This window comes from Psittacula echo, assembly GCF_963264785.1.
Source record: "Psittacula echo genome assembly, chromosome: 10".
NCBI classification, from domain to species: Eukaryota; Metazoa; Chordata; class Aves; order Psittaciformes; family Psittacidae; genus Psittacula; species Psittacula echo.
Window position 1 is genome coordinate 11,916,646 of NC_137741.1, and position 27,395 is coordinate 11,944,040.

A 27,395-nucleotide genomic window follows, 5' to 3' on the forward strand; every position below is an offset into this window, starting at 1 on the left:
TGTTGTCATAGTTAGCCAAGAGTTATGCTGTTTCCCATTTGGTTTTCTTTACATACAATAGCCCTGGTGTCAGCATTTCTGTGTCTCATGTCCCCTACCCACTGCATTTTGCTGCTGCAAGTTGCTGTTAATATAGTACTCGACTGACTAGTTATTTCATTGGGGCGTGTGGTTTCTGTTGCAAATAGTAACTTACAGAGGGGCCTGATGCAGTCATTAGAGGAAATTGTTCATCCTGTGGTTGTCATCTGTCTCAGTGCAGAGGGTTGTTGTCTTAGGACTAGCTGTAGAAAACAAACACAAGTAATGGGAATGATTCATTGCATCTGACCAATATTTGGTGTTGGACATCTCCCAAAAAAGCTTTCAGATTAAACAAACATGGCCATACTATTCAACACAGTTTTAGTTCTCTGTCCATAGTCTTTGCTGTACAGCACATCCCTGCCATACAGGGCACACAGAAGGTAATGAGATCACCTGAAGCTGTAACTAAAATGGAAATAGAAAGGTATTAGCAATGAAGTGGACTCTGGGCACTGCAGATAATACTAACTATTGACCTTCTGGTCCTGATGTGAATAAAGAGTGGGCAGAGTGTTTGCTGAAAGCTATTTCCAATAGTAAAACATCCACCACTGCTAATTGCACCCTGCAGTTAGTGGTGGTGGAAGGACATCCATAGTGAGTGGACACCAAGTCCACACAGCCCGTCTCCTACAGGCCTCACCCTGACTGAAGATCACACACCTTTACCAGACACCTCATGGAGGCTTTACCAAACCTATTTATGCTGTACCTTGACTTAATGACCAAAGTATTTGGGTGTAATTAGCTTTTACTTTTAGATAACCTTGTTACCTGTGTGTTCTGCCCAGAGGTGTCCTGCAGGGCTCCCCAGGGCCCCTCATACAACACGGGTAGACCGGGGCCTGTGGCAAATTAAGCCATGATGAGTGAAACTGAGCGATGAGTGTCCCGGTGCCGTCGCCGCCCCGCGCTTTACCGCGGCTGTGAGGGAGCGGGAGGCGGCCGGGCCACTTTTCCGCCGGGCCGCCGCGGGGCAGGAGGGGGCTTTCTTTGGCGCCAAGTTTCCATTTCCCCCTGGGCCGCCGCAGAGGAGCGCGGTGAAGCGGTTCCTGCACGTCCCGGCAGCCGAGGGGAGCGAGCCAGCCCAGCAGGCATCGTTATCAGGTCACCCGTGGGATCCACCTGAAGCCTGTGAGCCTGCAGTAGCGCTGGTCACTGCAGCGGGGAGAAGGTCTCTCACCAAGAGATCAGGTACAAGCAAAGCACATCTCCCACTCCGGGTTTTGTGTTGATGTCCTGTTTCCAGATGTGTGTCTGGGGGAGTTGAGCTCCCTTTCTGTAGCGGTGTGCTGCCTAGATACTCAACAGCGTGATAGGTGAGGATTTGTCTGTGGGGCAAATGAGGGAGTTGTGAGGAAACTATAACTCAGGGGCTGGTATAGCTTTAGTTGTTGTGGAGCTGTACTGGAAAGAAGAGTCCTAGAAATAATTTGGATTTCAGGATATAGGCCATATATTGGCTAATGTTGCTAGCCTAGAACATTAATTTTGAAAAACCCTCATCAGTTGGTAATGGGAGTGTGCACAGAAGGTTTGGTTTTGGTTTTCTCTGCATCCAAGACTTGAAAGGCTTCTCCCAGTGCATTGCATGGGTGCTGTGGGCTGTGGTGCATCTTACATGTGTGATGCTGTTGGAGCTGGGCTGATGGGTGTGCAACTGCCCTGCTGACAGCACCATTCAGCTGTTCTTGGTCAAAGCTTGACCATGGATAACACAGCATTGTGCACAAATACGAACTTCATGATGCAACACTCCTCAGATAAAGCTAATCATCTTTGTGACCTTGTATCTGTAAGGTTTAAGAAGTGTTTGTGCATGTCTGTTAAACTTCAGATAAATGTGCTTCCATTTTTACCAGCTGTCAAGCAGTAGAAAAATCACACTCTTCAACTTGAAACATCTGATCTGGACTATACTAGGCTCTGGTATTACTTGCTTTCCATCTCTCTCACCCTTCTCCCTGTTTTCCCCTGACACTCCTTCCTTCTTTCACTTGCTGACACATCTGTTCTTGCCAAGTATCTTTCTGTCTTGCCCACTTAAACTAATAAATCAGAAAACCTTAACATTTTCTTGGCCTAATTTATTTCTACTGTTATTTATTAGCACTGTATTTTAGAAAGTTACATATGTAAAGTGAGTAGATCAGAATAAGGTTAGGCTGGTGGTTTAAATTCAGAGTTAAGCAAAGAAGGTCCTGCTTGTAATGTTTCCTTCCTTCTGCCTCTCCTGTTTTGCTTTGCTTTTTTGTATGCTGATATTCTACTAAATGCACCATAGGGCTGCCTTTTACTGAAAGAGGAGCCTTGCTAATAACAGTAAGGTTGTGTAGTAAGGCTATGAATTCTTTAAGCAAAAGTCTGTAGTTTTTCAGTATATTCATAAATAACAGTAAATACTTAAGAATTGCCTTTCAATTTTGACAAAAATGAAATAGAAATTCAGGTCATCTAGATAAGCATGCATTGGCTTTCAATAGACTCGCATAAAAACATTTGCAGTTTTTCTTAAGAATTGTTAACAGGGTCCATTCGACTGAAAGCTGTTGCTTAATTATGCTACTGCAGAAAAATAAAGGCCATGTCAGTGATAATAATATTAAGGGATACTGTTCTTTACCCACTTCTTTCAAAATACATCTTGTTTTCAGTAAGGGCTGTTCTGTTACTGAAAGTTGATTCATCTGGTTGTTTCCTTACCAGAAAATGGCAAAATAACTTGTTCATGTTTTGTAACTCCAAACTTGAAGTGGCCTGGCAGTTTTTAATCCTAAACACTGAAAATCTCTGGGATTCCTGTAGCCTTGCAGACCATGATAGTGGCAGTCCAGGCAGTGGCTGTGAAACAGCTTTTTTGTCTGTGTGTTTTATCTTTCTTTTTGAGTGAATTGGAAAATGTAATTTCTTTAAGCTCAGACTCACTTAGCCCTCACTCAGCCAGACTTGCTGACTTCACTGACCCCAAGTGTTGCTGAAGCAGGAGCAGGAGATGATAGCTCTTAAACTTGTGACTTTATCACAGCAATTGATTTTTAAAAGCAGAATTGCTTGCTGAAGTGAGTGGGAATTCTGCACAGACACTGTTGTTACCAGATGGTGGCAAATTGAGGATCTAAGGACTCGGGAGGAAAAGTCAGGGAGATACAGTGCCAAAACCAGACTGTTGGGACCAGGCAGGGTTCTGTAGCAATCCAGTCAGCATTGCCTAAAGGAACATATATTAGATTATGCATTCGCAAAGCAGAGGTGCCTGCCATCTCCCTTCATGGTTACAGCTGTTCTCTAGAACACTGGTTCAAGCCACTGCCTATCATTTTACTCTTCTATGTTGTCCCATGCCAAATACCAATCTGTTCTGGTAGACCAGATGTGCACTGCTAGTGACTTGTGGGCTCATTGGCCTTTTGCACAGAGCTGTGTTTCATCTTCACAAAGGACTGATGTGCGTTGTGAGGTGTAAGCAAGGGATGCCCACCTCAGCCCTGGTAGATAGTTTACATGGATTGTTAAGAGCAGAATGTCTGTGAAAAGGTAGACTGCTTTGTCTTCCTGCTTCAGCCTTGTAGAATTATGTGGATTTTTAATTGCCTAATTTATGTGGAGTGAACATGATGCATTAACAGGTGCAGTTTATTTCAACAGTCTTACCTTGTATGATACATAGAGGGCAAATGAGGGTACCTGTGGATGCAAACAGATGAGTTGAGAGGTCCGAAAGCCACACAAGTTTGAAAATCTTCTTAAGTGTAAGTAAATGTGTTTAAGCTTTCAACTTCAGAAAAACTTTTTCACTCCTGATTTCCTGTTATGTGTCATTTCTTTAACTGAAATAAATGTTATTTGCGCTAGGCAGGTAACTAATTAGCACCATCCTTTATGACATTTCATGCTGCTGCACAAACAAGGAAGTGAATGCAGAAAATCCAGATTAGTTGTAGTTCCTGGTAGTAACAGAAAAATCTTACCAGTTTGGCAAAGAAAAGCGGAGTCATCTACTTGTAATAAGTCACTGATTCACTACATCAAAACAAAGAGATAGCTATTTTTTCTATTAAAGCTAATGTTTCATTTAATGAAGCATCTCTCTCTCTTGCCATATGACTTCTTTTATAACTCAGTAAAGCCAGAATATTTTTTAATTGACTGTTAGCATTATGCTGCCAATGCTGTTAGCAGTATTAAATATGTTAACTTTATGCTGCCTTTGCTGTGTTTATTTTTGCTCTTGCAAAGTGCTTTGAATGAAATATGCTATGGTCAGAAGACAGAATTTGGCTTAAAGACTTTCCCAAAAGCAGAAATACAGAGCAAAATCCTAATCATAATGACCTGCAGTTCTGTTCATAGCCTCATTGCCAAACTTAGCTATAATTTTAATATTATATGTCATACAAAGTAGATGTAAAAGAAAATGAGTTTGAAGTTATGGGAACGTTTTTATACTGATTTCATGGAGGCATGGAATTAATATAATAAAACTTGCAGTGGCTGCGTACCACTACATACTGGTGGTATGTACTAGTACATGGTTTTTGAGAATTCTTTCTCTTGAGAGAAATACAAGCATTTAAGAATCAGGTGCGTCTTTGCTGAAGTTCCTGTATGTGTATTAGTTCAAAAAGGAAGCTTTTGTAGTATGCAAAGGAGAGTAATACATGGAAGTTTCTGTTTGAGGTATGTGCTGAGTGTATCACTTCTTGATACGTGTAAAGGACAAAGGTATCCACCCTCTGTGGATATGTGCTTTAAATAAACACAATTGCCACCAAAGTTATAGTTGGATTCACTTGATAGAGAACCAAAGTCTTCAACCTTCCTGTCTGTTTTTAGAAATCCTCACAGTTGTGTGTTTGGCTGTACCCCAGATGTAGTGTACCTGTTTTTACCTCCTGGACATTTTACTTCTTCACTAAACAGATAAAAGAAAATATGGCAACCCAACAAAGAAGGGAGATGGGGCAATGCTCCAATCTTTTTTTTTGTTTTGTTTGTGGTGGGGTTGTTTGTTGGTTGTTTGGGGTTTTTTTTCCCTAACATCAGCAGGGAATGTGTGTGGCATGGGCGAGGTGGGTAAAACATACCTTGCTTAAGAGTAAAATTATTGTAAAACCCATCGTCAGACATCCTAGTAGAACTGTACAACAGAACAACTGAGACTGCAGTCTGTAAATGAAACTGGTATTGACTTCATTTGTGACCACCACAATTTGGTCCAGAAATATTAGTATGCTCTGTAGTTGGCTTCACGGTCACATCTTGGAGTCTGATGTTTCTCAGTTGCTATCTGCAGTACCCATGTGATATGGTTTTATCTGTTTTCTTCCCTCCTTCTTTTTGTACAAAAACACACCTTGTGTTGTCAAGTATGAGCTCTTAAAGAAAAAAAATAGTAATACTGCAGTATGAATTCCCTTATTTAGCCATAGCAGTTGGTGGGCACATTAGTAAGATTTAATTTTGTTATTACTCCTCATCTGTGAGCTGCTTCTTTCTAGCCCTGACAGCTGAAAATAGAGGCTACCTCTTTTGCTTATCCTTCCTCCAGAGCAACTTTAAACGTAGTAAGTCTGTGTGGAACAATATTCTGCTTTGCAAGATCTAACACAATGTGATGCCCTGCATAGCTATCCACAAGTGAGTGTTATCTAAAACATATCTTCATTTACAGCTTACTGCATATGGCGCTTTAACTTTTGATATGCAGAGAGTTACTTTCTTGTAAGTTTTCTGTTATATGACTTGGCCTTTGTTCCACAGCAAGTCCAAGCAGGTTGTTTGAAAAACATCGTAATTGTTCCATCTAGGTTATATTAAAGCAAATACCAAAGCAGAAAGAAACCAGTGTGTGTAACTGCTTGGGCAATTCCCATTTCCGGTTGAAGGTGTGTGTGTGTCTGCTGCAGAAGCTTAGAAAATACAGAATTGTGTAATAGCTTGAAGAAATGAAAGAAGTCTTTACTGGAAGGAAGTTGTGGTTCTGAGCTCTTCAGCCTATGTCATCTGCATTTTGTCTCTGTGAAGCCTGTTAAACTAGATCCAAAGACAACATTATACTAGCAATTGCAGGAGTGTAGACACAATTAAATTCTACATTTATAATTTTGCCTATTTTGAAACAAAATGGCTACCTGCAGTTTATGTTTTTGATTGGAAGTGTCATCAGATCCTTTATGAAAAAGTAGACATCAAAGATGTTTCAGATGGAAGTATATGTTGTCCTGGAAATATGAATTTAGCACCTATAAAAGCAATTCTTACTTTCATAGAAACAAAGGGCTTGCATGATGCCTTACATTGTTTACATGAGTGAATAGAATTTGTTTCAATTGCATTTCAGATACTCATAGCCACAGCTAATTTTCCACTCATACAATTTTTTATTACATACTTAGAACTGGAGTAGGCATTTGAGCATGTATTCCATAACATTTACCTGTATATGCCTTTAAGAAGTATCTTAAGCCCTTCCCAGTAATTGATTAGCAAATCTGTGCTAGGTTTGTGCTGTTCCTTATTGCATTGGTGATTAAGCTAAATCCCCTATGTTATGTTTAGGGAAAATTCAGAGGTTGGGACTTGGGGTTTGTTGGTGCTTTTTTGTTTGTTTGAGGTTTTTTGTTTGGTTTTTGTTGGGGTTTTTTTTGGGTTTTGGTTTTTTTGTTTTACTTACTAAGACATTTTAAAAATTTGTGGCGAAATATATCCCTTTGACACACAGAAGTCTCAATAGTTACTCTAGGTACAAAACTCCTTATTAAAGCTGGGGCTAGTCCGCCATCTTCTGGTAAAGGCGGGAATGGCCTCGGAGGTTGACAGTTCAGAGGGGAAGGAGTATTTGTACTGTTCTGTGTCGGATTTGTTCTTACAATCGGCTTGGAAAAAGGAACATGTGAAATCTATAAAAACTCCAGAATACTTGTGTGCCAGGCTCAAGGATGTAGCAAAATATGAGCTCTGAAGATGTTTGTTTATGGTGGTTGTCTCAAAAATCCATTTGAATTTAAAAGGCACGCAGTTACTAGACTTGACATGTAAATGTATAAAAACAGTTATTCATCAATTTATTTAGGGATGTCTTAGATAATTTGTCTGTGTTTTGGGAATCTGTGTGTTTTGGGAAAAAGAAATAGGAAGAGTGCAGGAACTTGGGTGCTCTTAATGCACCTGAGACAAAAGCAAATGTTTTGCCTACCATCTGGCTGCTTTCATGTATTCATCAGCTGAGCTAAAAATCATGTATATATCAGCACCAAGTTTAATGTGAAACACACTCAGGACAGATGGCATTAACTGGTTTCATGTACCCTTGTGTACTGGCTAGTCACATTCGTGGAAAAACAACTTATCCTTTCACCAGTTATCACAGTAAGGAAATCATAAAGCAGTCATCATATGCATAAAATTGTGCTTGTGTTTATGAAACGGTGCTTTTTTTCCCCTATAGAAATTGATGCATGAATGGTTTAAATGCTTCATAACTATAATAAAAGCAATTAAGTTATTTTGTCCTCTACATTTAGCACTGGTAGTTTTCAAACTGTGCGATACTGAGAGAAAAAAAGCAGACCACAATGGAGAAAAGGAAAATAGAGATAAAAGAGAAAAAATACTGATTTTGATATTGTTATTTTGCAGCTGTACATGTAGAAGGCAGTTACACATGCACTGTAAGAGCAGATTGCTGTGGTAGCTGGGTAGCAGTAAATGGAAAGTATTTGTTCTAGTAGCTTCCAGAGTTGTTGTGGGTATTTCACAAAATGAAAGGACATGGCTGGTCCTTCCTAGAGCTTTCAGCCATGGAAAACAGAATAAGAAAAGGATTTGCCAGCTCCAGAGCACACAGCCTGTCAGGGCCCAGCATGGTTTTTACAAAGAGGGGGAGAATTATATTCTTGTATTATCTGTGGAGAAATAATACTTAACAGCCCTACTCTGCAGCATCAGTGCAGTGTCCTCAGGAGATTCTGCCAAAATACCTGAACAAAAGACTTATCACTCATTAGTTGGTGTCTTTTAGGTTTTTTGATTTTATGTCAGAAAAATACTTTTAAATGCCAGCCTACTACTTTCCTTAGTCATTCTGCCAATTGCAAGTAATTATGCAAGAAATAGCATGTATGTATGGTAGTAAAATAATTGAAGAGTTAGATTCAGGTATGACATTTAAAATGGTAATTCTGCTGGTGTAGAAAGAAATGCTGCTGGTACTGAAAAGACTAAGTGTCAACACATTAAAAGAAAAAAAAAGTACCCCACAGAATTAAGCAAGGAAAACATTCAGAACAAAATAGGTTTCTGTTGATTTTCTTCTTAGGATAAGAACATTTCAGAATAGAAGAGTGGGATACAAGGTTTTTCAAGTCTACTCGACATAAAAATGCCTTATTGACTCATGTGAGTAGGTTGTCAAGGCTGTATCCATGCTTCAGAAAAGGATGGGTGACAATCACAGAGTAAGAAAGCAAGAATCTGTTCCCAGTGTAGACTGTTAGAGGTGGCAGAATTTTCATGGAATTTCAGCTGTTCAGTCAGTAAAAGTATTGCAGCACAGCTCTGGAAAGCAGGGATACTAGTTGTGGAAACCTGCTGGAATCTTATGAGTCCCTTGGTTAGCAAAAGATCCAGTTAAGTATATGATTTTTCATTTCAAGCAGAGGATTTTGTAAAAGGAAAAGAATAGTGTAATAGCGTGTAAATTATCTTAGCGACAGGAAAAAATCTGGATGTGCTGGATTGCTGCTTGGAAAGACATCAGACCTTATACTAAGACCCCTTTTCTAAGCTGATACTGAAAATGACCTTGCAATGTCTATAAAAATAATTTGTCATTTTTTTTTATAGGCACTTAAGCTTCCAGAGTACTGTTATTGTGTATTAGATCATAAATTCCTGATAGTTTGCTTGCAAATCAGTGTTATTTTCTGACTATTTCTGCATCCTTTTAAGCAAGTGTACTAATTATTTGTACTGTTATAGTCCTGCTGAGCTCATTTATTCCATCAGTTGGAGTATTGTAAGTGATAACATGCATATTCCTTTTAATGTTAATAGCAGATCTGCTACTGGATTCTTACATTAAACATTGCAGTGCCAGACAACCTGTACTCTGAATAATTCATGAAGAATAAGAAAAGGATTAGAGGCAGGCCACAGAGATACATATTTCCATGTGAGTTTAGTTAGACCTTAAAGGAGGGAATATACACTTCAGAGTCTCCCTGAGCATTGATTCTTTTATTCTTTATTCTCATTTCCTCTTCTGTTGCTTTTTCTCTGAACTCCTTTCAGTCTACCTTAATTACAAGAGCCCCTCAAGGGTGAATTTAGGGTTTCAGGGATGTTTTGCCAGTTGCTTTATGGCTAATTCTTCACCATACTTGGTCAGTTTGTATTTTATAAAGTGCACTTACTGCATGGGAAATAAGAAGATGTAAATTGTTCTGACTAAAGAGGGAGACGTAATTCATTCTATATATAGCATCTCCAAACTGAGTAAACCTTGAGCGTTCTAGCATCTCAAAAGATGATGAGACAGTAATATAAATAAGACAACAATATGAAGTTTAATAATTGATTTAATAAAACCCACAATAAAGCAACACTTTTTTATATAATTAAACGTGTAGTAAATTATTAAAAAACTCCAAATACAATACATGTCTACTGTACTTCAACTTCTAATTACATCAACTGTAAACCCCAATTTAATTAAAACCTATTTGAGTATTAGTATGTGCAAAATACCTGTTGTTTGTCTGTGGTATTTTTTTTCCAGTAAGTTTGTAAGGATGGGATGCACATTCTTCATGAACTATGATATGGCTTAATTAATGATTGTGTTTGTACTGAAGCATTAACTTCCCAAGTACAGTGCTACTTGGCCTCTGAGCTGAGTGTGCTCAAATGTTCCCATTTCTTGCCAGAACAGATACAAACATAATCCAGTGTTACATGCACTTTGTCCAAATTAATACTGTGCTGTCAGTTTTTTATACTGTGCTGTCAGTTTTCACCAATAAAAGGTCATCATGTGACCCCTACCTCGCATAGAGACAAGAAGCCAAGACTGTGACCCCAAATTGCAGGTACAGATCAGCCTGATGAGTATGTGAAACCCTAGCAAGTTTCAAAACAGACAGTAGCTTAAGTATTCACAGTTGAATATTACAATAGCCATTACTGGGCAAAAATTTTCCTTTCTGATCCACACAGAGAGCTACTTTTGATGTCAGTGGAAGTTCTGTATAAAGACCAAAGTACGGAATAAGCAAAAAAATCTCTGAGCCAAGTTCCTCCCATCTTCTGAACTTTGCAGGTCAAACTCTTGTTGCCCTTAGCTTCTTCAACATAAATGACTTGAGAAGCAGGCACACATCTGTGTTTTAAGGTGTACAATAGCATGGTGTCAGGTTTGGTTATCCTGTGTACATTCGGAGTACAGGGATTCCACCACAAGGTGAAGAAATTCAGTTTTGTGGATTTTGAGGTGTCTGGATGAATAAATAGTCTTCAAATTGCCTCATCCTTATGTAAATAAGAACAGGCCTTTCTACCTCTGTTGGTTGTTACAATATTTTTGTCCAACACAATTATGTTACTGAACCTGCTTGGATTTTGTTTTATGAATAAAGCCAGGTAGTGGGGACCATTATTGCAGTGGCATTCTTACCAGGATACTGCCATAGTGTGATCAAAGCAAAGCTGAAAAGGTCAGAGACAGCTGTGGCTGAGGGAATAATACATACCTAAAACTTCTGCTCCCGCTTTCCTGTTAGATGTATTTTGCATGTCGGTTGTGTTTGAGAGTATCTCCATATCAAGCATAGTTTCTGTCATTTGACTTTTCTTTCAAAACAATCTTGGAAAAATAATGAATTACAGGACATTTATTAATTGTAATAGAAGGCATGCTAATCAACTGGCCTTTTAATGTCAATCAAATGTTGGTTTAGACATTCAAGATCATTAACAACAAACTCGTCTTACAAGTCAAAACTTTGTAAAATAAATAACCTGTTTCTAATGTATAAACCCTATTCTAAAATACATTAAAGATAACTGATCACCTAAAACACTTTGGGTCCAGTGCTGGGTCTCTAGTTAAATACCAGAAGTCTGGGCAAGGATCTTTCTGTCTGGATCTCTGAATGCCCAAATTAAAGCTAAATTTCTGGTCTGGGTACAGTAAATGCTGTATTTTGCAGTGTCTCCAAAGACAGAGTTTCCAAAAGAATTCAGCTAGCACTGTATGCATTATAGTCTTAAGATACTTTATGAAAATTACTATTGCAAAAATACTGTATAATGGTTTCAGGGATCATGACATATTATGAAATTCTGGCATGATCAGCATTAGAGACTTGAACTGAAATACTGAATACTTGATGCTCCATTTGGAGTGCAGGTACTTTGTGGTACATAGCTATTCAAGGACAATATGGGACTGTAATTTGTGAGGTATCTGCAGAGCCGTGTTGCAGTTTGTAAACAATCTGAAAACAGCTTTGTCTCCAAATCATCATAACTTGAATAAACCAGTACAAGGGAGAGAGTGAAATACATGTTCTGTAGGGCAACCACTGCACTTTTTGCAGCACCAGTTCTCCCTGCTGCATGTTACATGGTACAAATCCACGTATTTTAATGGTTTCTCTTTGATCATTTTCATTTTGCATTTATTGCTCTCAGTCTTTGACTACAAGATAAAGAATAAGGCAGCAGTTCCCAAAACATACGAAATTAGGCACTGGAATTCTGACAACTTGCGCAGGTTTTGCTCATTTCCTGTTTATAACTCTGAAGCTGCACAGAGCACTTGTACATTCCAAATGTGTTCAGCAGCAGTTGTCGAGCCTTGGACTGAACTTCCTCCCATTTAGATGAACTACCAGGAACTGGAAAATCAAGACAATAATTAATAGAATTCCCTCCTCAAGAAACCTGGACAATCCAGTGTTACCAACTAGAATGTGTTCACATTCACTTATCCATACTGTTCTGTGGTCATTATGTGCTCTCTATGTATTATTTTACACATTTAGGTCTACATCCTCTAACTAGAATCACATCTTGATAAAACTGTGTTAGATACCACCCCGCACAAAAAAAAAATGAGCTTTCTTACTAAGAATTAATATTCATGATAGTTAGGTGTCTAAATCAGCATGTTTTGGCAAAACATATTTATTTTTCCTGTCAGATTGTTCTACATTAGAGCTTCACCCTGTCTTTCCCTGGACAAGTAAGGGAATTTCTGAAGAGAAATTTTACACGCACACACATATACCCAGGAATCTCTATTTGATATTTCAGTATGAATGTATTTCTTTGCACAGTTTTCATTTACACTGACTTTCTGGGCAAATGGGTTTTATAACTTGCTGTAGAAAACCACGGTTAGCAAACTCCCCACCCCACCCCCCGCAATGATATTTCCCGATTAAACTTAAATAACAATAGGAAGAGAAAGTGTTGGATTTTTTGTTTGGTTTTGTTTTTTGTTTTTGGTTTGGTTTTTTTTTTGCTACACTTACATTTCTTTTAGAATCATTATGTTCAGAATTATGCTATACAGCAGCTTACCTAGTTGCAAGTGGACTATGGCAGTTGTTTTTCCTGCAGTGAGAGACCAAACATTTAAGTCTTCTATAGAATAAACATCTTCGATTTTCATCAAGTCTTCCTTAATGCGATCCACATTTAAATGCCTTGGAACCCCTGTGATACAAAACATGAGACAGAATTAATTCTGTCTTCTGCAGACTCAGTGGCCTTTAAAATGTCATGACAGATCTCAAAAGAGTTCATAATTTGTGATCAGTAACTTCCAGGTTATCAATAGAGAAGAATATGCAAATTGGCATATTAAGTCAAATATGGATACAGAAGTTGTACATTAAGTGCAGTGTTTTCTTAAACATAATTTGTCCTGTGCAGAATCTCTAGCAATAGCCAGCATTAGATCCTTTTGTGCAATGTAGACAACGTTACTGCAGCTTATAACCCCTTGTAACTGCTTAGACTAGACTCTGAGGTCAGAATCTAAAAAACCAACATGCTAGGTAGGCCCGGTGTCCTGAAACTTCTCTCTTCAGGTAGCTGGTATCATTTTCAAATGCTCATAGTAATCCATCTGCAGTGGTTAACACATATGACTCTGATCTTACAGCGTAGCATTTTTGCACACCAATGACTGCACTGACCAAGATGTTCTAGATGTAGTAGTTTCAGCAGCTACAGCACCTCTATAGCTTCCCTACTCCACCCTTTAGCTGTACAAAGAGCAGAATCAAAAATTTAATGATCAGCATGGGTCAAAAACTAGTACAAAAGTACTGAATAAACTCTGTTTCCAAATAGTTTTGTTTCTATCATAGCTTTTTACTGCTCATCTTTCAGTTTTATGAAGTTTGATTATATATGCCATGAGGTGTTCAGCCACTTGCTTCTCAATTTTCTTCAGAATTTCTGAAGTGACTCCTCTCTGAACTTGTTATTTCACTGTCCTTTAAATCATGTTAGTTCCAGTACCATCTCTTTTGAAACTTCAGCATCTTTGGACTTCCATGCTGCCTTTAAATATATTTTAAAAGCTAGAATCTCATTGCTTTTATTAGATAATCATTTAAGTTCTTAATTCAGCATTCCTAGTATAATGATGAAACTTAAGTTAAAATTAATACTGAATTCTGATACAAGTGCAAGGACCTTGATGTTGTAGTAGTATTTTCCAGTATAAACGCAAGTTCAGTCTCTGGAGATCACGGAAAAATTCCCTAGCATACATACAGCCCATCTACGATCGCTTTTAATAACATCATTAATTTGAAGATTTTATAACAACTGGGATACCTATGCAAACAGCTACAACTCAAAACATCTGGAATTTGATGCACCATTATTTTATCTGTTTTCTTCAGTTAAATCTTAGCTATTGCCTTGGAGCTGACTGAGGTTTCTTAAGCAAATGTCACCATTTTTGCCTTCTCAGTGAACTTCCATTTTGTTAGATTGTTGTGTTGGGGTTGGGTTTTTTTCCTCCTAAATGACAGGAAAAGCACTTGACATTGAAGATTTTGAGGTTCCTGGTTAAGCCTTGTAACATAATAAAAGTCATGTCAATAATAGCTCACATGAGACAGCTAGGAAAGTGCAACTGAAACTGAGGATTTTTCTCCCATCCCTAACACCTTCACTTTCTTAAGGTAAAAGTACTAGATCAAGCAGTAGTAGTTGGCACGTTAGCTGTGATAATGCAAATAATGCTGGCATCTTTCCTTCTAAGTCGCCACATGAGATAACATGCTTTAGTTTGTGTTCAGCTTTGCTTTCCTTTTTTTCCTTATTCCTATTTACACTGCTTTTTTACTTGTACCTTCACCTATGGTAACAGTAGAAGCATGCAAGTAATACAACAGTACCTGTGAAAAGGGGAAGATGAGACAGACATGAACTACCTGTCCAGCCATTTGTCTTATTCTTGCTTTCTCCTTTTACATGCTTTCATATTCACTTTAACTTTACAAGTGATTAAAGGGCAAGTGTTCATTTAGTTTAGCTGACAGCCACTCAGACACACCAGAAAGTTCCACATTTCACTTCACTATCTCCAAATGGTGAAGAGCTATGACTTGCGTGATTCTGACAGCGGTCAAAGGCACCTTAAGACTTCTGTGATTTAAATGAGCCATCAAGAACCAACAGACTAAAGCAACAGGATAAACAGGTTTCCAGACACAGTCCACTTTGTTAGAGATGGTGATTATGATGTCAAAAAAAAGTGCCAGTGCTCATTGGTATTTGACATGTAAAGTACTGCAGACTGTGCACAGATCTTACCTTCCAGAATAATAACTCCTGTGTCACACAGAATTCGAACTGTTGTCAAAACCACCAGTATGGAGAATACATATGTACATATAGGATCAGCAATCTTGTATTCTGGCTGCAAGGGAAGTTCCAAAGTGTTAAAGCATGTATGAAAATAAGCTCACTTACTTAAAAAGCGTGACTCAGAAAATACAGTTACTTCTAGCTCCAACTTTCATGAATATTTCTTTTTGTTTGAAGAGTTACAAAATACATAATACAGTTTGCTTATTTTGCATGAATATATGAAGCTTAAAACAGAATATCACAATATATTTAATAACTTATAAAACCAAGTCCCTTTTTAATGACCAAAATTGAAATTAAAACAATTCCCCCTGCCTCAAAGGCTGGCCATTCCTTACCTTAAAGCGTATGATGTATGCAGCCACGAGCACACCAATACTTTGTACCAGGTCCCCAAGGGCATGTACAAACGCTGCTCTCACAGCAAGGCTGCTGTGCCCGTGGCTGCTGCTGTGGGCTGTGTTAGGAGAGTTCGACTGAGGTACGTGAGAGTGAGGGTGGGAATGGGAGTGGGAGTGAAGATGGCCAGATTGATTCAGCAAAAAACCCATTCTGAAAGTGAAAGAAGAAAAACAGGCTTTAGGGTTGTTGGATTTTTTCCTTTTAAACTAAAGAATTGAAAAAAATAATACTCAGTATCATTTCTTGTCTTATGAAGAGGTCCAGCAAAATTACATTCCATGAGAAAGATACAGGCCATGAATGAATTAGCAGCTTATTCAGAAATACATTTATGAGTGTTTATGAAAAGAAAGGGAGATCTTACATTAAGTTAACTGCAACACCAACGGCTGCTGTAATCAGCATGATATCACCATTTATTTCGTAGTCCATATGGATAGTTCTTTGAACGGCTTCATACAAGAGGAATGCCATAAGGATATAGACCAGCAGTACACTAACGATGGCAGACAATACTTCTGCAAACAGAAGGGAAACAACATTACAAAAGTGAGTCTAAGCTTCTTGACATACATTTACATACACATTATCTAGTGCAAATTTCAGCTATGAAGGACTGCTTAATGTGTTTCTGTATAGCTGTAATATGCTGTTTTAACATTATCTTACATTTACCAAATACTCATATTTTACAAAAGTAAGAGTGTTATGACCAAGATTTTGGTGTAGGAATTATATCTGATCAGCAGGGACTTTGAAAAGGGCACATATACCTAAGTAAAGAGAAAATTAGGAAAAAAACCTCCTTTCATTGTCCTGCGCCTTCCGCTGCTGTCTACATCTGTGTGAACTGGTTACAGTTCTCCACAAGGCTCCTGCTTCTGATGTGAGGTGAATAGGCCTGAATATTTTATGGGTCGGGACCTTAGTGCTGTCTGCCTCACTACCTGAGTCATGAAAGTGGGCTGGTAATAGTGTACATAAACCTGAGGACAATGAGTCCACACTACAGTTTTAAGGTCCTACTATACAGAACATAGGTATTTCCAAATGGGTCACTAGATTCCTTTTAATATGAACATACTTTTAACTTCTAGCTTCATATTCTGAAAATGATTGCCCTGTTGCAGCTGAAACTTAAAAAGAAACAGACAAATAAAAAAGGCAGAATACCTGACAGAGAAAACATTGGCCCAGTTAAGACTGTCTTGGCTATAAGCAAGTTAATATAGGGTTTTACAAAAAGCACAGGGGAAAACCTTAATGCCAGCTCCATTGTATTGCATGTGAATTCATAGGCATGCCTGAGTAGTCTGTAATCATTATGCATAGCACGCATTACTGTCATTTGCCAGATGGATCACCAGGATATCAGCTTTCCTGTGTGAACTCAAAGATCAGAGTTGTAATTAATTTACTTGGAATTTTAATAGTTTTTCTTCCCCCTTGTTCACACAAGTTGCCCTGATTTATTCTCCAGTAAGGGCAAAATTCTGCTCTTGGTTTTACCACAGTTCTAAGAATACTGATCTGTGAACTTCCTTACTTCTGCCTCTGCTTTGGATCTGTCAGTGTGTAGTACAACTTTGGTTACTGCTGAAGGTGTCATTTGTAACACAGAACTGCCTTAACTGTATTTATTGAATATTACAGTAAAAAACATGCTGCTATAGAAGCATTTTAATATCGCCCAAATCACTTGATCCACATACGGAATTTTTAACATCGTTACGGGAGAAGAAACTCTCACCCACACGTTCAGCTGTTCGGCAGTGTGTCAGTGCCTGGACCAGTACCAGCATTATCAGGCAGTAACAAGGCTCTGGATGGCAACTGTCACAATCTCAAGATGATTTCAGAGCAACATGAAAATCCTGGAAATATCTGTGCAAGTGGCAGTGTTCTGTACAAAGCAGGCAGATTATTCAGGGCAACAGCCTTAAGAAACCTCGGTACATTCCTTAACAGGTTTTCCAGAATGCTTTTAAAAAAATTTGTGAAGCACATTAGCATTTACCAGAGAAATTACATATTGTGGTTTTACAATGGAAAACCATGTTTTCTGAAATGGAAACCAGTGTTTCCCTTGCAGTTTCTTTCACAGGCCCACTGTAATGTCAGCATTGTAGATTTGTGCAGACATCTTTCACTTCTTGTGAAATGAACTGTATACTGTCTCAGTGGACTGACTGATTCTGTCATTACTAACATTGTGTTTGCAGCAGTGGAAAAATGCCAGGTCCCATATCTATGCTTAAATCTGCTCAATGCCTCACTGAGAACAAGGTATCTCCACTTCGTGGTGAAACAGAACTATTTTGGCTTCAAGAATATAATCTTTTTTAGACATGACTGCAATTTCCATTATTTTGTCTTCACTTTTCTAACCCATTTCTGAATCTGTCAGCTTCCTTTTCACCACTGAAAATGGAATAAAACTGAAGATGGAGTATACATATTATGTACTCAAGGAGAATTCAGATAAATGAGAACTAGTGTGAATTCCCATATGGAATTTGATGAGACACCTTAATATGCCTGTTGTCTTTACAAGGAAGTGTTTATTGGAACAAGTTTGAAAATTCATCGTTCTGCAAACAAAAGTCATAATGAGCACCAGAAACATTGCTCATTAGAATGTTTTCATGCTTACTGTATGTACGGATTATCTTAAAACTTAATGCAGAGCAGGTCAGCAATGAGAGAGTTCTTATACACATTCCCATCTTCAAACAAATGTTCCACATTTTTGTTGTGACAGATGCTCTATGTGTACCCTTTTTTTAACATTCTGTCATGTTTTAACATCTTTCATGAAATCCAAGCTATTGTTGAGCCTGTGTTATTTGTTGACAAGCTTCTTGCATATAGAGTATTTGGAAAGATGCGTTACAGCAAGGATATACCCTCAAAGCAGCTTTCTTCCATTGCCAGCATTTGCTGATGTGTGAAACTGGGCCCTCAGGCCATGGCATTCAAGACTCCATGCCTGAAATGAGGCAAAGCAATTTCACAGATGTGACTGTAAAAAGAAACCTGTGTATAGTAATTTTGAAACATCCTGTTGTTCTGTACTTGCAGAACCTAGGTCAAGGTTTGGGGGTCTCTTGCAGGGCCTTTACTCACTTCCCCTTCCTCACTGCAGACACAGAAACTCTTCTCCCCACTTGCAGGCTCCTTCACAGGGGGCTGCACTGTTGCTATTTACACAGATTGGCTGAGGTAGAAAGGTACCTCTGGAAACTCTACAGTCCTGCTCAAAGCAGGGTCAGCTGCAGCAGGTTGCTCAGGGTTGTGTCCAGTTGGGTTTTGAGTATTTCCAGCTGTGGAGACTCAACAACCTGTTCTAGTGTTTGACCACCTCCTGGCACCGGGCAGCAGAAAAGGGGAGTAACTGCTGCAGAACTGAGAAGCTGCTCCCAGGGAAATGGTAGGCAATACAGACATTATATGGGCCACATCTGGCCCATGGGCCACGCTGGGTTAGTCTGGCCAGGATTTCTCTTGGCAATAAAACAGGGAGAAGGGAAAAAAAGCAAAAGGTGAGATGGCAGGAAACCTCAGGAATTTTTGTTTGCCAAGTGCAGTGGAGCCCTCAAACTATTTTAAAACTCAGTGAAAGTTTACAGAACTGAGTAAGATTTTAATGGTTAAGTAAGTTTATTTTTCTGAAGATTAACTCCTGTTTTTAAGCTAGCCCATGGCATGTTCAATGTATGTACTATTTGGCTTTAGAGAATTTACAAAGATACATAAGCTATTCATGATTTCTAAATAGGGTTAAAGTATGCATGAAAGCTAGCAAACATCATTCTGAAGAGTATGAACAACTGCCAGGGGGTACCTTCAAGGTCAGGTTTCAGTATTAAGGCAGCTCCTATCACAAAATTAAAACTTATTGAAAGAGAAGTTTACAATGGGAAATGCTGGCAGTGTTAATGCTTTCTTGCTAAAGCCCCAAAGATCTTTGCTAGTGTATAGAGTTATGCATTCATGCACTAGTGACTAACTGACGACAAATGACTAGGAGCGATGGAGTTGTTGAATTTTGCTGCTGTTCTAGCAGCCAAAATATGAATTGCAAATGATGACTGCACAAGACTTTGAAATTCCTTGAAAAATATCCTGTAGAATGTATACAGCAGAGGTAGCAAATTGTGACACTAGAAATTATCTATTTTATGAAAAATAAAGCTTTGAAGCTTTTGGTTAAATGTCTGCGCAAGACCTGCAGCTGTATATTATGAACTATTATATCCAGTTAGCAACCACATGAAAGCACCCTTTAGCATCATTACATTTCCAAATGTGAAGTAATGAATCCTGAAAATACCCTTCCAAGGTTTAGCATATAATTCTGTTTATACTTCTTTGTCTATACACCTAAAAGGGGCAGAGGTTAAGTAACTTATTGTATTGCAAACCATGGGACATCTTGATCTCTTCTTTGTGTGGTTTGGGGAGTGCAAGAAGAATACTGATTTATGTGGCTTCTGGCAGAGCAGAGCCCTCTAATAATATGCTCCACATAAATTTTTAGTTCTGGATTAAGATGTCATTTTTCATATTGAATATGACCTTCTTCCAGTGTCATAATTCTACTGAAGAATGGGAGTTCATAAATCCTGGGCACTGGCAATTATCTGTTGTGAACAACAAATGACATGTACAGCTCCTGAACCAACAAGCTCCTCAGTGTGTCCCACAAGCAGTAACAGTGGTACAGCAGTGAGTGACCAAAGAATGTGTCCTTCTCCTGCTCAACAGCTTCAATTTCAGAGCACAGAAGTACACATAATGCAACAGCCCAGTAACTATGGATGGGCTATGAAACACACCTGCATATCCACCTTTGTTCTTGCTGGGGACAGCTTCCGTCGTCTGAACCCTCAGTAAAATTTCTAGGCCATGGTTCATTTGTAGGAAGTCATATTTACAATGATATCCTGTGTCCAATTTCCCAACCTTTCTCTTTAAATTGGAAGGTGAATCAAGCGTTCAGAACTTAACTCTGAATCTGCTAAGTCCTAGCTTCGCGGAGATGGAGAGGCTCATCCAGCTTCCCATAAGTGAAACTGCCATCAAACTTCACTTCTGGCTGAGGTTTACACTTTAAAAATGAGGTTTTTTTTATTATGCATTCCCTTGTCACAATACAACCTATGTAGTGGCTCCACAGTGGACAGTGAAAGGACATTAGTGTCAGGGTGTTAAATATAAAGCAACTCTTGGGTTTATTGCTGCTTTCTTTCTAGTTACTTATACTTCTAGAAGTAGGTTATCTTTACAGTTGCTTAAAATGCTCTGTTAATAGCAAAAGCTGATACCTACATACCTAAGCGATGAAATCCAAAAGTGAACCTCTTTGTGGGAGATTTTGCAGACAGCCAGAGAGCAAGCAGGGTCAAAATAATACCGCTAAGGTCAGTTAACATATGAAGTGCATCTGTCATAATTGCTAGACTGTTAGCAACATATCCACCTGAAAAGAAAGTTGGAAAAGTCAGGACATACAACATTAATGATTGTAGATAATATCCTTTTGGCACAGCTTACAGTTATTTATTTTAAGAACAGTGCATTAAGTGCATGAGAACTCTTGTTATAATCACTAAACAGGGTATTTTGCCATTGCAATCAAAATGCCATCTTACAATTTAAAGCTACCATAGTTACAAGTGCAGTGAAGTGTGCTTTCTGTTAAGAGTAACATAGAACAAATTCACTCCTGTCATTCTCACAGACTACTTGCATCGTAACATTTGCAAGATCAGGACCAAAACAGTTTTGTTTCTTGTCTCTGTATGTTAATGTGCATGTGTTTAATCAGTTGATCCTTTTATTAAACTACATCTGTGAAATATTTTGACATTACGGAACAGGGACAGAAATCCACTGACTCAGTGACAAGGAAATTCACCCTGGCCCCTTATTATTACATTATCTTGTAACTTTCATTATTCCCTGTCCTGGCAGGGCTAAGTTCTGCTAATACATACTTCAGGCAGTGACTTTCACTTGCACAGAATTTTTCTTGGTTATTTATTACCATAATTTTTTCTTGTAATTATGAGCTGTATTGAGACAAATAACCTCAGATGAAAGGTTAGTATCTTTGTTCCAATTCAGCTGCTAATGCTACTGTTGCATGGGCAAGAGATTTAAACAATGCGCCTCTCTTAAGCACCCCTTTTCCAAAGCGGAATCAAGGACAGGCTTCCTTGTCTTCCATATGCATGAAGTTAAGCCCATTTTCTCAGAAAAGATCTCATCTTTAGTGTCAGCTAAGTTATGATTTAGTTTCTCTTTTTACCTTGAGATTGACATTCAGCCTGTAAATTCTCCTGAGCAAAGCATGCAGCTGGCATGCCATTTGGCAGGCTTGAGGCTCCAACTAACATTTCGAGTAAAGGTATCTTCATCTACAATTAAAACTCTTAGTGAGGAGGCTGACCATGAGGAAATAGCAAAGGGACATTCATAACTGGCTGACTGCTTTCAAGACTAGTCATAAAACCTGTGTATGGCTGTGTTAGTGTGCACACACCTGCAGACTGGGCTACTCTCTCCAGCCAAACACAAGCAGCATGGCTGATACTGTAGTATTGCTTGTTCTATTTATGAAAATGAATATAATAAATATAATAAAATAAAATATATTTTATTTTATATAAATAAATATAAATAAATATAAATAAAATATAAAATAAATATAATAAAATAAAAAAAATATGAATTTGGTAACTACCAAATACACAGTTCAACTAGTTCCTTTCCTTCATCACCCCCTTCTTCAGTTGTTCCTAAGTTTCTAAGCCAAATTCACCTGAGGCTGAAATTTTTCAAAGGCCATCACAGCTCAAAAGTTTTTAAGATTTAGCAATTTATCAACTTTTTGGGTTATGCCCTCCCATTCTGAATTAACTTCTGTTCTCATGTAATTTTAAATAATTACTTAGAAATATGCAACTCGGCCTCTTCTACAGTAAACACAGAAGAAAAAAGAATTTGTATCTAAAGCATTCAAATAAGTTGCTTACATATATGATCATTTAAAGTACATATGTTAATTCCCATGTATTAATTTTGAGAACTCTGAGATGAGTCAGTTTCATCTCAGCTAGCCTTGCACTTTGACAGACTTCAGAAATAAAATTATAAGGAAGGAACTCGGATACTGAAGCAATCATAACGCAGCATGTGAACTAAGAAAACATAATTGAAATTTAAGAAATTCTGAAATCAAAGGTTCTCTCTTTCCAAATGTATTGGTTCATCTCTTGGTTAAAGGTACTGAGTCCTGAGGGTCGTTAAACACAATCGGCAACTTGGGAAAAAGAGGCAACCTGTACAAACAGACAGCTCGATGGCTCAGCACTGTCTTCAGTGATCTGTGAAGGACAGCAGTCCTCCTCATGGACGATCAATTAGAAATCTCTACACATAGCTGAAAACATCAAAACCCTGCCAGAAAATCTAACTAGGACTTGCAATATGTTTTTCATTTCATGATGCAAAATGATTCCCCCAAAGTGTAAGTTGTTATCTGACTTTTACAGTGACTGTTCGTCAAATTAAACAACACGCACTGAGGTGGCCTGGAGTAATGAGCTTGGCTGTACTCTGGAAAACAATATGCCAATCACGATTTCACAAGCAAGCTGCTGAAACAAGATTTCCTTCACCTTGACATTAGTAACAGACAGCAAGAAGATTTTTCCTGAATAACTGAATCATCTGATAGGGTCTTCTGCCTTTTTTTCAGAAGCTAAAAAGAGAAAACTGTCAAAGATCACGCAATGAAGTCAGTTAAAATGTCCTATAGGATTAAACAAAGTTTCCCAAATACCCGAGCTTCAGACCAATGAAAAAAGTTCCAAAAGTTGAAACCAAGCAGACAGAACACAATACAGGGCCGGAATGAAACAGTTAAACAGGTAGGGAGGGCACTGACTCAGGACTCAAGGGCTCCATCTTTACTTGTTCTGCTGCTGATTACTTGCCCTATGCCAAATCATTCAGGTCAAGATCCACACAAGCAGACAGATACCCAAGTCCTCTATTAATTCTTTGTGGAAGTTGGACACAAAGTATTCCACAGGTCTGGCCCTTAGTGCTGTGTGCCTCAGTGGCCAAAACATGAAATAGGGCTGGTGATACATACATAGACCTCAGGGGGATGGGCTCTCATGACGCTACCACCGTTTTGTACAGCCAAATCCACCACCCTGAGCTGAGCCCACAGAAGTCCTAGCTGTACAGGAGAAATGGCAGATGATGTGACAGTGACGAGAGCAGATTTTTATTCTCAACACCTATTATTTCTAGACCTCCCCCTGCATTACCTATGGAGAGGTCTACAACAGCGTGAATTAGACCCAAAGTCCCTGACAGATACACCCTAGTGACTTCAGCATCAAGCTGCTGGAAGCTCAGTAAGGGGCCCTTTGGCTGAACTAAATTCGGTGCTTATCAGAACTCTGTTATGAATACAATCAGATGAAATCACTGTTATGTTCAAGGATGTCTAAGTCTGAGATACAATACTCTGTTCCTTATCGAATTTACCTGAGTTTATGCTGAACCAAAATCTTAGCCAGAGAAAAAAAAGAGACAGGGCATAAATGGAGAGCACAATTCAGCATATTTTGATGGAATTGCCTTATCCATGGATGGGAAAGCTTATCCATGATAAGCTGATGCACTGTGGCACTGTCATTAATGACTAACCACACACTGAGATATTGAAGGACAAACCCACTTCTTTCCACTAGCCCACATTCCTGGGCCCCCCAGTAAAACTTGTGCAGATATAGTCAGTATTCTGGTCTGTCTCTGAAAAACAGACTGGATTTTTTCCTACGTATGTGGGACAAACTGGATTATTTATCATTGAGCCATGATTTTTCTCCCTATCATCTTGTATAAGTTTCTGTCTTCAAGATACAATTCACAGCTGTCATACAAGAAGTGATCTGTGATCACACGCTCACTTCACACAAGCAAATGTCAGACCTGTAGACATTACTGACCGAATTTGCATAGGTGTGGAGGAGGATGTAGGTCCCAGGCTACTACACCTGAGGCATCTCTGTGCTTTATTTCCAGAAAGTTTTTGTGACTTGACTTTTTTCCCCCTAGTATATTATGGCCAATAATTCATCTGATTAGCTCTGATTTAGACTTTTATGTTAAAATTAAAGCAATTTAAAAGCAATTAATTGTTACAGTTGCTACAGAGACCTGGCTCAGCACACACATCAATGTCCTGGCACTTTGTAATGCTCTTCGTGACTTCAAATCTGGGGATGAGAAAATTTAAGCATTCTTCAGGAGGCTGCACAGTACTGAGCAGACACGTGCACTGAAGGGCATGGACATACCCAAAAGACAGATGGTAACAGGATGCTGATATTGATAAGTGAATGGAGATTAAAAGATAAATACTATCCTTTGTAAAAATGATTAGCTAATGGAAAAGGAGTAACATCTCCTAGCTCATCTGTGCATCCAGGGCACCCTCAAATTTATTTCAAGCCTATGCTGCTGTAGCCTATGAAATGAAGCACAGCCATCCTGTAAAAGCTGCTGTAGAGCACATGGGTTCTCTTTTACTTGCATAGCAAATGATAGTGTGACTTTATCAGGGAGCAATAAAAGCTGAATTTGATCACCAGATTAATTCTTCTGACCAACAAGCCACCAGATACCTATACAAGAACAGATTTCCAGGTAAAAACCCACCATGCTTCTGCCAAATACTAACCAACAAAACCCACAAATAATTTAATCAAACTACTTGGTATTTTTCTGTGTTATAATGGGAAGTGTTAAAATACCTATTAGTTTAATTGACTTTGTGCATATGATTTACACCTAGATGGAGCACACACTGGTTCTGAGTGCGGCAGGACATCAGGCAACTGTCAAGAGGGTGGATTCTCACAGCATCCACTCTGATAGCTCAGGGTTTGGCTTTTTGGTTACAAGAAACAAAGAGCATTGTTGGTGAATAAGGATAAACCGTCCCCAAGCATTAGTTTTGATATTATGGTAAATGTCACACTTATTTCCCTCATTTGTCTTGTTGCAAACACAATGAGATTTTATGGCAGTAGTTAATACTGAGGATGAAATTGTTCATCTTTTTTTTTTAATGTTTATGATAAAATGCTGCTTTTCCCTTGCTAGTAACACCTTACAAACTTACAAGAGAAACTTACACAAAGAACTAAAAAGCCATTATACATGCAAAAAAAATCCCATTTATGCCATCTGAGGGACTGATGATATTCAGATAAAGGAAGCTGCAAATTCCTTTCTTTTCTTGCATGGAAAATACAGGTGGACTTTGTTCCTCCTCACTCTCTGAACTTGCAGCTAATCTTTGATCTCTCTACATGACAGACCGTTTCTCTTAATAACTACCGAAAACCAGGGCCGTAGAAGCGTGTCAGGCTGCGCGGTCTATCCGGCCGACAGAGCCCCCGACTCACCTACGAGCTCCCCGGTCATAAAGAGGAGGTAGAGGAGGGCAGCGAGTGTCAAGCGCTTCTTCACCGTCCTCTGCCTGGAGCGCTCCCGCCGGCTGCTGCAGCCGCCGCAGGGGGCCGGCCGGCCGGTGCGGGCTCCGGCCCGCTCCAGCAGGGACTCGTCGTCGGAGGGCAGGCCCAGGGGCGCCCCGGCCACCGGCGTCTCCGGGGCCGCCTCCGAGGCATCGTCTGACACCACCACCCGCAGCTTGTTAAACCGAGGGAAGTCCTCGTCCCCCGCCTCGTCCGAGAAGTCAAAGGCACTGGAGTCGTTCAGGAACAAGGGGTCCTCGCTCCTCCGCAGCAGGGACTTGATGCTCCTCCAGAGCCCGGGCCCAGCCATCGCGGCGGAGCCCGGGAGCCTCGCCGGCTGCTGCGAATCCTCCCGCGGGCGGCTCCGCTGCCGTTGCTCCCCCTCGTAGGCGGCACCCGTCCGTTCGCCGTCCCGTCAGGGCATGTCCTCTACATCGCTGTGCTGTGCCCTGCGCTGCGCGCACCGGCGCTACCGATCCACCCCACCGCCTTCGCGCCGGGCACCGCGGGCGCTGCCACCCCCGGAGCGCCGAGCCGCCCGCGGAGCCCCTGTGCCCGCTGCGCGGAGCCGGCGCAGCCCCGGTCAGGGTGCAGGGCTGCCTCCCCGCCGGCGCAGGGGGAGCGCCGCAGCCGCGCGCGTCACACCCATCAGCGTCGCGCTCCGGGCACCGCTGCGGGGGGACACCGCACCTTAACCCCTGCGCGCTCCCGCGACCGGCGCTGCCCCTGTGCTGTCCCCGCGGAGAGGCCGGGCCAACAGGCGGGAGACGGCGTCCCTTGCGCGTCCGCGGACTGCCGCGCCCCCGGCCAGCACTGCGCCTGCGCCGCTCGTGCGGGACGACCGCCGGTTCGAGTCCTGCAGCCGCCGCCTCGCCGCGCCCTGCACCGAGCGCGGAGGTGGCGGGGCTGCGGAGAGCGGCCGGCGGCGGGGGGGTCGCCAGGTGCTGTAGTGGTCAGCCCGAGATTAGCCCGAGAGACTATTCCCGTCCCTACGTGCGCTTGTGTTCTGTGGATATATGTCATGCGAGGTACAGACTTTCTACTGTAAAAGTCATGAAATCCAAGTACTATCTGTTGGAAGACAAGCAGTTGCTTTCACGTACGCTGGAAGGTGAACTGCAGAGTTCTGTGCTCCGGCTTCAAATCTGAAGAGTCACAAGTTTGCATGGTGTAGCATAGCTTCTTTCTCTCCCTGTCAAAGGCATGGCACTTCATACCATTTGCAGCAACTCCCAACAGTTAGGACAGTGTTGCGTCATAGGGAGAAACAAACCTCAGAGGCCCTGCTGTCATATAATTCCTTTCATAACCGTGCTCTAACTTAAGAATAATTAGATTTTTGCCTTTATTAATTCTGTTACGCAATTATTCCCCCTCTTTGCTGGTCTCCATGCCAGAAGTTTTCTTCTAATTTCCAGCCTACACATACTCAGTGTCAGTTTG

General features: G+C 40.1%; 1 protein-coding gene across 2 annotated transcripts; it reads right to left on the minus strand.

Moving 5' to 3' along the window:
• Nucleotides 1-3,739: 3,739 nt before the first annotated feature.
• SLC30A4 (solute carrier family 30 member 4) lies at nt 3,740-26,750 on the minus strand. 2 transcript variants are annotated; one of them, XM_080626025.1, is made up of 8 exons: nt 25,884-26,264; nt 20,723-20,869; nt 15,752-15,905; nt 15,324-15,537; nt 14,929-15,034; nt 12,673-12,807; nt 11,826-11,984; nt 3,740-10,948 (listed from the first exon to the last, which is right to left on the minus strand). In XM_080626025.1, exons 1-7 carry the CDS (start codon nt 26,260-26,262, stop codon nt 11,830-11,832), a joined length of 1,290 nt encoding a protein of 429 aa, XP_080482151.1. In that variant the 5' UTR covers nt 26,263-26,264; the 3' UTR covers nt 3,740-10,948; nt 11,826-11,829. The 2 variants fall into 2 exon arrangements, with proteins under 2 accessions (XP_080482151.1, XP_080482150.1); XM_080626024.1 differs by lacking the exon at nt 3,740-10,948 and having other exon boundaries at nt 10,962-11,984; nt 25,884-26,750.
• Nucleotides 26,751-27,395: the final 645 nt, after the last annotated feature.